Genomic DNA, 10878 nt, shown 5'->3' on the forward strand with positions numbered 1-10878 from the left:
ATGCTCACTAGTAATCATGAGTCAGCATCAAAAGAAAGTGCTCTTCTTTCCGTAATCTAGCAGCAAGAGCTTTTTCTATTCTGTGCCCTTCCCCTGCCTCCCCCTTCGGATGAGAAAGGAGTTTTCAGTTTAGCAAAAAGACATAGGCACAAGAAAGTTGTGACTCTTCTTGACTTTCAGTAATTCTGATGAAAAGTTTTATCTTTTTGTTTTTCATACAACTTCTTAAACTTTGAGGAAAAAAACCAAATGTACCTGTTTTACAAGCCTCTCTTTAATAGTAGGCTACTATTTGAGACATGTCCAGTAATGTTTGTTTGTATTTTAACATATGCAATTTAAAATACATTTCTCTAAAATGTAATTTGGTGGTTTTTCTTTGATAGTTGTTTTTCTTAAACTTTGCCTCGTGTGACTTCTTTTTGAAGAGTGTGGTCTTATTCAGGAGAGTATTCTTTTTAGATACTCTTTTAGAACAAAGCAAAATGGAACTAATGTGTGGAATTTTCTCTGTTTGCTAGTGATAATGTACAGCAACTTGTGTGTCTGTAGTAGTCTGCTTAGAACCAGAATAATTCAAAATAGATAGGTGCATCTTGTTTCTCAGTTATTCCTGTTCAGTCTTAGCGTTCAACTTTAGCCCCATCTCAGTCTAACAAAGTATGCAGTATAAGTCTTTCTAGTTACTTGTTTTTCCTCACTTGTCACTGCTGGGGTTTTTTAGGTGTTTTGCTGTAGCTTCTGAAGCAAATACTCTTTGGTTGAAAATAACTCCTTCCTTTAATTTATTCTTGCTGCCAAAAATTTTGCCTTACGTGATTCAGATTTTTCTCTTGCATTTCCACAGGGGTGTGTGTGTTTGTCTCAGCTTTTTTGGAAAACAGCTAATATTTATCGATTACTTCCATAGTTCCTAGTGAAATGCTTATTTATGTTGTGACCGCACTCATTGCTAAGCTGTATTTTGCAATTTCTGTTGCAGACTTTGGTAGTAAAGTTGTATTCTGTTTTGATATGATTTGTTATGCCCTCCCAAATTTCTCCATTCTTGACAGACAAATGTCTGCTGTGTTCTTTCTTGTTAATTGATTTGTTATGGTCTCCCAAATTTCTCATTCTTGACAGACAAATAGCTGTGCTCTTTCTTGTTAATTGGTTGAATCTAATGAAGTAGCCCAAATAGTCTGTACCTTCCAATCTAAAGGTTATGAGTTATGACCAACTTGTTCTGCTTGATCATTCTCAAGTCTTTCCAGTGTTTGTCTATTAATTTCAGAAAGGACATAAAACTTGTAGCAGGTTAAATGTGTATCTCCTTTGGATATAGTGAAGACTGGATTAAACTGAAGTCCTCTAATTTCCCAGGAAACCCTGGGAAATCCAGTGCTGTAATCTATTTGGGGAATGTGATACAAGTCGGGCTTGGGCATTATTTCACCTAGCAAAATAGCAGCTTTGCATTTAGGTTAAGTTCCTTCAGAATAGTTGTGGCCTTGACTACTAACTACATTTCCTTGTAATTCTGTTTCTAACAGTAATTCTTCATATGTGTAACTTTGTTATCTCTTCACCTCTTGGGCCCACAGATGAACTTCAAGTAACTTACTGTAACAGTTAATAATTCCCGCTTTCTGTAGAGAAATTGTATGACTTTGGTATACATCTGCTTTGCAAATGGCTTCTCCTGTGTTTCAGTCAAGGGAAACCCCAGCATACATCTTGGGACGCTCACTGCCAAGTTGGGCTCAAATCTCTGGCAGAGAAGGTGTCACAGATAAGTGGAATGTGATAGCAGCCAGAGCTGTAGCAGCCACTCGCTGGGTGAAAGTGTCTACAGCCTTGTAAGAGCACATTCTCTGTGTTAATGAACTGCAAATCTGTTAAGAATTTGACTTGTGATAGAAATCATAAGTCTTTGAGACAATCAACTCCATTTTATATATGTGTAAATAATGAGAAATACACTTTAGCAGTTTTACACATTTCTCAGTAGGAGTTTCCAGTGTCCCAGTCAGCTTCAGAAAACATAATATGCATGATCTGGAATTGGATAGTTAGTAGACAAAGCCCAAAGATAACTAGATATTTTTATGTAGTACTAGTAATACTCCCATTAACTGACTTTAATGCAGTGGTCTAAATTGCCTCTTTTAACTTAATGAGATTCACCAAACCTAAAAAGAGATAAGTGTTCTTTTACTTGAGAAACAATTAGTTATGCTCTTGATTTGTTAACTTGAATATTCATCTTGGTAGGAGTTGAGACTTGTCCAGCTGTTCTTGCTGAGTCCTGATAAACTTCTAAGGAGTGTGTTGTTTTTTCAGTTTGTTGTGCAAACTTATATTGGGAGGGGTGATTGTGAAAGAATTGTGTGTAATTATACATCCCTTGAAGCTGAAAATGGGTGTATGCTGTGTTGTCTTGAGTATACTTGATTCTTTATAATTTAATTTTTCCCCCCACAGTGTACACGTCAGATCATCTCTGAAAAATTGGGTCGTGGCTCAAGAACAGTAGATCTGGAACTAGAAGCTCAAATAGATATATTGAGAGATAACAAAAAAAAATACGAAAATATCTTGAGACTGGCACAGACGCTATCCACACAACTCTTCCAGATGGTACATACCCAAAGGCAACTTGGAGATGCATTTGCTGACCTGAGTTTGAAATCATTGGAACTTCATGTAAGACTTTTATAGTGTTAAAAAATAAAATGGCAGAGATGAAGATAAGCCTAATTGACTCGTGTGGGGAATATAGTAGTTAGCAGCTACTTCTCTAAACACTGTACTGAACAGTATATTACAAGCTCCTTGTGTTAAAAGCTTATGTAATTCACTTACAAGTATAGGAAATTATTGAAATTACTTTAGTTGTTTATTGTTTATTAAATGTTTGCCTTTAGTTGATGGTTGGACTCAAGAACCAACAACTTTCCTTTGTATAGAAAATGTATTTTACTATTAATTTTGCTTCTAATGAAATGTCATCAGAGTGTTCCAGGGTGTTAACGTCATTTCAATTACAGGATGTCTTTGGGGAATACGCCTGGGACTAAATAGAATAGGGCACATGACTTCACTTATGCACATTGAATATGAGTAAATTATTTTTCTGTAGCATATTTAAGCTTTGAGATTTCATCTCAAAGTCCTGTTTTAATCAGCATCTTGCTGCTAATAGGACTACATTATGTTGTTTGACGTTTATAAGCAAGAGAGGTAATCTTTAGATATCTGCATTTGGGTTATTATGATTCCTTGGTTTAGAAGTTTATGTAACACTAGCACTTTTTGTTGCTGATAATAAAACTGTCTGCTGTAAAGAAAAAGTGGATGTTGCATACAAAACATAGTAGCTGGCTTGCTTCTGCATTGATTGTTCTGTACTTCCGAAGTTAAAGCAGTTTCATACTGCTACTGATCCTTTGGAAAACCAGTATTAAGAGATTAACGGTTCGCTAAAACATAGCTGCTGAAAACAGCCTGAATTATCTCTGTGATTATTAAATTTAACCTCTGTCTGTTTATTTTTCCCTTTTCATGGTTGTCCATTAAGGGAGGAGGTGAAGTTCATAGATGCAGAGAGGAATCGTAACTGAAAGGTAGCTGAAAAAAATTTGAGACTCCTGCACTGGAGTACAGGAATTTTTAATATTGAAGTCTGACAGATGAAAATCTGTGCAAGTAGAGCACTTCTAGCAGCTAAGAAATTAAATAATCTGCTAAAAGACATTTGTAATAACCAGTTTACTCTTAACACAAATACAGACTGTGGTTTGTGGCAGAACTTAGTGATTGTTGTGAAGTATGTGCTGAAGCTGGATGTTTCTTCTGAAACAGAGATTAAATTTGGCATCATGCTCTTCTTTACCCCCCCCCCCCCCCCCCCCGAGTAGCTTGTAACTTCTAATGCTGTTCTTCCAGGTTCTTTCAGCATCTTGTACTGGTCTTGGAATCTGTTTCATTCATTCATCTCTTGTGTAGATTATTGAATGGGGCTGCTGATGAAAATCAAATAAAGGTTTCTGCTGCTGTAATAAAAGTTATCTAACCTTTGCCTCTTGGAGACTTGCCTGATGTTTGTCTCTTTCCTCTTGGTGTTTCCCTGTTGTTTAATTTTTACTCTGTTACTATCTGTAGCCTGGCCTATTCTTAGGTGTTTGGATAGCATTATTGCCTCTAAAACTTGTGCAAGACTAAAAGTAAAGTTTCTGAACAGTTAGTCTTTAATGTTTAATGTGATAATAGTATATGTTTAAAAATAAATCAAAACCCACACCAGTTCTTAAGGTAATATTATTTTATACATGATAACAAAATGAGATCTCAGTGTGGTATCTATAGAGGTATTACTTAATGTGAATGTTTTGCTATTTTGCTTTTGGATATAAAGATAACTGCTGGTTCCAGGCTTATGTGCCTCCAATTATATAGACAGATGAATTCCAATTTTGACCCGTGCATAGAGTATGAACTGAGTTTAAACTCTTGATACAGAAGGATTTCCTGCCTTGTTTTGTAAGAGGTATCTACAGAAGTCATGGACAAAACTCAGTTTTTATATGAAACTCTATGAACCAGTCGGTAGAAAGATAGTTTTGGTGGCTAGCATGTTTCTCAGTACTGCAGGCCACTACGGTCCCATCCTTCTTACCCCCTGCCTTTGAATTGGTAGTATTGCTCATTTGGGTTTGCAGTGATCTGGGTGGAAAACTAATTGCAGTCTTGCCTGCAGGAGGGAAAAGAGATGGGACTAAACACTGCTGAAAGGGACAGTCCTGCTGCTGTTGTCTGCCTGTATGCTCTGGATTTTTTCCCTATGCCAGCACTTGTGTTACTGTGTAGCTGGTAATGTTAGAGCAAAGCCAGCTGGAAAATACTTTTTAAAATTTCAGCTAGACCTGTAGACTGGCTGCTTTTGCCACTGAGGCAGCTGTGCAAAGCAAAGGCAACAGATTTTTAGCAGTTTTTACAGGGCTTAGCTCATGAAAAATTGCCCTAAATTCTCTTCCTTTTTTTCTTCCCCTTCAAATTGCTCACTTCCACTGCACCTCCTTTACTAGAGCATTCTTCCCTTACCATTGCCCATTACCCTTACCCTTGTGAAGTCATTAATGTTAACATGAAATATCATTTGGCTTTGGTGTTTGTGTTCTAGACAGATGAAAGGGAACTGGGAGAATGCAGCACTTCTGAGTCAGTTGTTGGCAGTGTGCAAGCCTAAGAAGACCGAGTTCCAAATATGAACGTAGTGTGTTTTACAGCCATTACAACCAGAGATTGTACTCTTTTCTGAGAACTCCCATCTGCAGAATATGAAGATGCCATATGGATGACATAAATATAATAATTGGACTTGTTTGGCATCCATGCATTCGGAAAAATCTTTTCAGCCTTGGTCAGGGCTTACACTGCTGTTAACAAAAAGACATGAACAAACATATGTCCAAATGTGACTGAAAAGCCTTGGAAATAATTTTGCCCTGTCCCTTCAAAATTTATGGCTGAGCTACACTATCATTTTTATTTGCTATCCATTATAATGCTCTGTTCTTCAGTTATTTACAGTCTATTAAACTGGGATAGATGTTGGAGTGTTTTGCAGTGCTCTTTTCCAGAATGTAAGAATAAAACTTAATAGCTAATTAATGCTGTGTGCCCTTGTGAATTTAGTTACAATACTGTATTTAATGTAGTGGTGTCTCTGTTGGCATTAAAGCATCACCTAGACAACCAGATGCTGGATTAAAACCCTGCTGAATGACAGTGTAAAGATTACATTCGCACTTTCCTTTTAAGTTACATTCAAGACTTCAAAGTGCAGAAGAATCACGTTATAAGACAGGATTTAAAATCGCATATGGTAACAAAATTGTAAACCATGGTTTGTTGATGTTAGAGAGATTTCACAAAAGCTGTGAACTGAACGATTGAAATCGTATCTGTTTAATCATAACCATACCCAAACAGAAGTGGAAAAACTGCCACATCTGTGTGTTTGTACTTTTTGTAGAGTTGGTGATGAGTTTTATGACTTTAAATGATCTACAGTTTTGTTTTCTCTGCTCTTTGTTTATAGGAGGAGTTTGGCTACAATGCAGATACGCAGAAACTTCTAGCTAAAAATGGAGAAACTCTTCTTGGGGCTATTAACTTTTTTATTGCCAGTGTGAATACATTGGTGAATAAAACAATTGAAGATACATTATTGACTGTGAAACAGTATGAAAGTGCCAGGTAGCTATTCTGTGTCTAGCTGTTTTCATTACAAACTAATCTTCAGGAAACAGACTTTGTATCAGCTAGTCCTTCTATGTGACTAACGTGTCAGATAAAAACCTTATAACACAACTGTAATATAATTAGGATTTAGTTAACTGCCTCATTCCACATACCTTCAAATGTTTTGTAAGTGTTCTGTTGTAGACTTAATTTTACTTCTTAGGTCTAGAATTAATTATAGCTATTTTTCCTACCTGCTGGGTTAAGGTGGCTTTCTAAGCAGTGTGGCAGTGCAAGATTTATCCAGCTACATTGCAATAGGTAAAAGTCTCTTTGACTAAAAAACATTTAATCTTATGCTTCTGTTAATGCCCAATATGAGCAATTCACACTTCAATTTTTATTCAGGAGTTGGAGGCTTGGTCAGAAATGGGAAAATAAAAAAAGAAATTTCTTAGTGAGTAAATAACATCTAGCAGTAGATAATGGGTTTCCTGCCCTGGAGAAGGTTACTTTTGGATATGGCATAGTACTTTAAAGCCAAGTTCCTTTCCCTGCCAGGGTTTGGACTTGTGGTCCTTTCTGATGCTTGGTTCCATTTTGACTTTCTTTCATTCACTTAATAGGTTAAAGGGGGGGGGGGGGCTGTCAAAAATTGCAAACTGCTTGAGTTTTGAGGTTCTTTCCCCCTCTTCTTCTAACTGTTCTGTTCTAATGCTTATTTATAGGCAGTATAGTAAGTTACTGTTCTGATATTTAGGTAAACTTTCAAAAAGTATAAAAGGCAGAATTAATATGAATATAACCTATAGCTTTATATTTGACACTAAAGTATTATAAAAAAAAAAAATATGCTTCTCACATTTTCCAGGTATCCCCTTGAAAATTTATGCAAAATACATCTGCTATGATTGTTCTTGTCAGCCATTTTCAGTATATGGTTCTTCCCTCCTGAAATACCTTCATTACTTTCCCTTTCTGTTCATTAAGGAAATAAAGTATTTTGCTATTTCAATAAGGCAAATAAATTACAAAGATTCTTCTCTTACATATTCAGCCCATCATTTTGCAGTGTGAAAATAAGTCACATCTTTTTCTGTGCCTCATCTTCCCTGTCCCCAATAGCACTTCAGCATTCATCTATTCCCTTCTTCTATCAACTCTATTGGCTTGTTTCCTTTTGGAAGTAAGTCATAAACTCTTTAAAGCCTGAATCATAGTGTCAATGAGAATCAAGAAGACCCCTCAATATTACTCCTTTTACCTCTGAAAATGTTGCATTTTATTTTGTGGCAGTTATACCAACTGAAAAGTTCATTTTTATAACCAGTTTTTAATGTTGATTTCTTTCCAGTTTGAGAAAGCATATTTGAAAATCCAGAAATAGGGTGGTTTGTTCCATTAAAATTGGCATCTCTCGTATGCTGATGTGCTAGGTTCCATTATTTGAAAGCTACAAAAGAAGTATGGAACGAAGAGTGAGGCTTTGGGCAGGGCTGCCCATGACATTGAAGTTATTTTTGGTTATTGTTTACCTGGTCAAGTGTTAGATGGCTGTGAACAAAGGAGCCCATGTTGCGTAAGAGGAGGAAGAAAAAAGTTTGAGGCTGTTACTGCATTTGTCTCATCCACTTGCAATAATGATTTAAATTATAAAAATAGTTTGTCTAGCAAGGATCCAGTGTTTGGTAGACTTGTATATAACACTGGAAGGCAGAAGATTAATTTAGTGATACAATCTTTAAACTACTAGTGTTCCATAGGTGCTTTTCCCCACTTACATATGCTATATGTTGATGAATAGAAAACTTAACTTAAATGAACGTTTCTTGAAAAAAAAACTACTTAATATTTTTGAAGACAAAACTAATATTCAAACTTCTGTATTAAAAAATACTTTTAAGACACTTTTTTTTTCCCCCATTAAAATTAGGAAGAAGGTATGACTGGTTAATTTTTATTCATGTAATAAAATAGTAGTCTTAATATGGAAGGATATTAAGGAGGTTTATAACTTTTCTTACTAAATGGTATACGAGGACTAGCTGGTTCAATTAAAACAATTGTCAGGTATCTGCAGGCAAGAGTCTATACTAAACATCGGTTGTGGTTTTGCTGGCAGTATTCGGGATAGATAATTTGGTGAGAACAAGAGTAAACTATAACATACTTTTCATCTGTCTTAACCTAGAAGTGGGATATATACCTTTGGTGCAGAGTTAGCTTAAATATTTACCCAGCTGTTAGTCTTACCTTTCTGTCTTTCTCTTCCCTTATCTCCTTCAGTGGTGGTATTGATCCAGAGTCTGATTCTAGGAGAAGATAGGTCCTCAGTAGAGTATAAACAATGCATCATCTTTTTGCAGCCTGTTTATCCATAAGGCAGACAAGTTCCCACAAAACTATTTGTGGAAGAACTGTAAAATTCCTCCAATTAATATATACAGAGAGGCCTAGAGCATGCTGAAAAACCCTCAAGACAGTTTGGTAGAAGTGAGCCGTTGCTTAAACATTTGCTTAAAGGGGATGTCCTGCTCTTGGTGCTTCTCTTGCTCTCAACACAAACTCTTCACTGAACTGATTTACCAGCAGAAGAATAACCTGGAAAAAAAAATTGACTAGCTTTGTCTGGGTTAGTAAGCAGAGATGTCTCAGGAAAGGCCCTGACTGCTGAAGCCAGCACAAAACAGAGGTTGGGAGCATGTGGCTGAGACAGGAACAAGAACAGGGGATGTACTTCAGGCAGCTTTATACAATGTACTAAGGGGTGGTCTTGCTTGATGAATAGGAAGAGGGTGGAAAAAACTTGCTGGGTTTCTTATTTTTTTTCCATAGTTGATTGTTTTGTTCATCTTCCATTGTGCTTGGCTCTGTATGTGAGGTCTGTTTTAAGATGCTTTACCTTTAGGTTTTTTTTTTTCCTCCTCCTGTTTCTTCTCAGGATTGAATATGATGCCTATCGAACAGACCTAGAAGAGCTGAATCTTGGCCCTCGTGATGCAAACACTCTGCCAAAGATTGAGCAATCACAACAACTGTTTCAAGTGCATAAAGAGAAATACGACAAAATGCGTAATGATGTATCTATTAAATTGAAATTTTTGGAAGAAAATAAGGTAAGATACAACTTCTGATGTTATACTTAGTTTTGTCCTCTAAGTTTCTGCTTTGCAAGAAATTTAGTTGCTAGATCTTAAAATACATCTTAATTTAAAAGCAGAGCAAGCAAAGAAAATAAGCGGAATTTTTTGAGTTCTTGCTGTATCACTGGAGCATGCACTTTTGAAGTAGGCATCCTTAAAAGTCCCTATTCAAGCTGCTCCAACTACAAATGGCATACATGATGGCAGTAAGTTTCTTGTTGATATGGGAGATTTCAAGTTTGGAAAAACATTACTTTTCCAGTTTATTGCATTTAATGGTTAAATGAATCATATAACTACTGATTTAACATTCAGTGTAATACTTGTATTTGACAACACTGTCATGGAGGATATGCACAAAGAATGTGAGAGAAAGTTAAGCTTTCTTTAAACTAATAACTTGAACTGAGAACTGCAACTTTCTATATTTAATGCCCTTAAAGTTTCTTAATTTTAAACAGGGCTCATGAATTGTTCATATGAAGTTGTTTTTTCCCCATATGTGTTTATTCCAACTGTACCATTTCATCTATACCCTCTTAATGATGGGATTCTTACCCCTCTTATTCTGTCTGCCGGGCAAAAATAGAATTGCCATAGAGAACACACTTAAACTGTGCTTTCTTTGATAAACAAGTCCTTCTAAATTGTTTCCAATTGGATGTAAAAATGATTGTCTTTCAAGATCTGATTTTTGTTCCTACTGGTAGTAAATGAGATGATTGTAATCATCTGTAGCTATATGTTTCCTAGGTCTTGGGAGGAAAATATGATCAAAACTCCCATAAAAGATATCAGTATGTCAGTTTGCCACATCTAGCAGTGGGTTAACGTTTTCAGTATGGTTAATGCATGTATTTCAAAGATCTGAATGTAGGTAACAACTGCCTTGCCTCAGAGAATATAGGAGTGGCCCCAAATGACAACAGTAGTAAATCATGCTCCTTGCATGGAAGGAGGAAATCTTAAGGGGAAATCATAGGGACAAGCTAAACCAATTAAAACCGATTATTATTCTGAATTTTTGAATATATTACATATGCAGTTGCATTAGCTACTTAGAATAAATATGGAAGACAGGGAAGAAACATGAACCGTCAACAAATGAGAAGAAGAAAAAAGTGGAGAAAATCGACAAACCTTTTGGTTTTCAAAACAATATATGCTAAAAATGTAGCTCTTGAGCAGTTACTTCATATGGGCATTTGCGTTAGGATCAGGGGGGTGGAATCATGTAGCCATGGACAGTTGATGAAACCAGATCATCAGATGATTAAAAACTGATATTGCCCTGATTTTCATTTGTTGTTCTTGCTGAACTTGTAGTTAATTAACTTTCAAATTGAAAAATTCATATGGAAATTAATTTTTTTTGAACAAGCTGAAGTTTAATCCGAATGCTGATATTTATACTTAAATTAGAAAATGCTCATAAGAACTGAGTTTTAACACTATGCTAGGTTGAAAATGGGTATACTGAAGGTGTCTTTTCTCCCCCCCCCCCCCC

General features: G+C 36.1%; 1 protein-coding gene across 6 annotated transcripts in view; it reads left to right on the top strand.

Moving 5' to 3' along the window:
- Window positions 1-10878, top strand: part of ARFIP1 (ADP ribosylation factor interacting protein 1) — a 38468-nt gene that overhangs the window by 20148 nt on the left and 7442 nt on the right. For all 6 annotated transcript variants that reach the window (XM_026847487.1, XM_026847489.1, XM_026847492.1 and 3 more), the window contains 3 exons: window positions 2467-2688; window positions 6086-6243; window positions 9170-9344. In XM_026847487.1, the coding sequence (XP_026703288.1) occupies window positions 2467-2688; window positions 6086-6243; window positions 9170-9344 (555 nt within the window). The remainder of the gene's footprint in view (window positions 1-2466; window positions 2689-6085; window positions 6244-9169; window positions 9345-10878) is intronic.

The sequence above is a fragment of the Athene cunicularia genome (genome assembly GCF_003259725.1).
Source record: "Athene cunicularia isolate RWA chromosome 4 unlocalized genomic scaffold, athCun1 chr4_part2, whole genome shotgun sequence".
NCBI classification, from domain to species: Eukaryota; Metazoa; Chordata; class Aves; order Strigiformes; family Strigidae; genus Athene; species Athene cunicularia.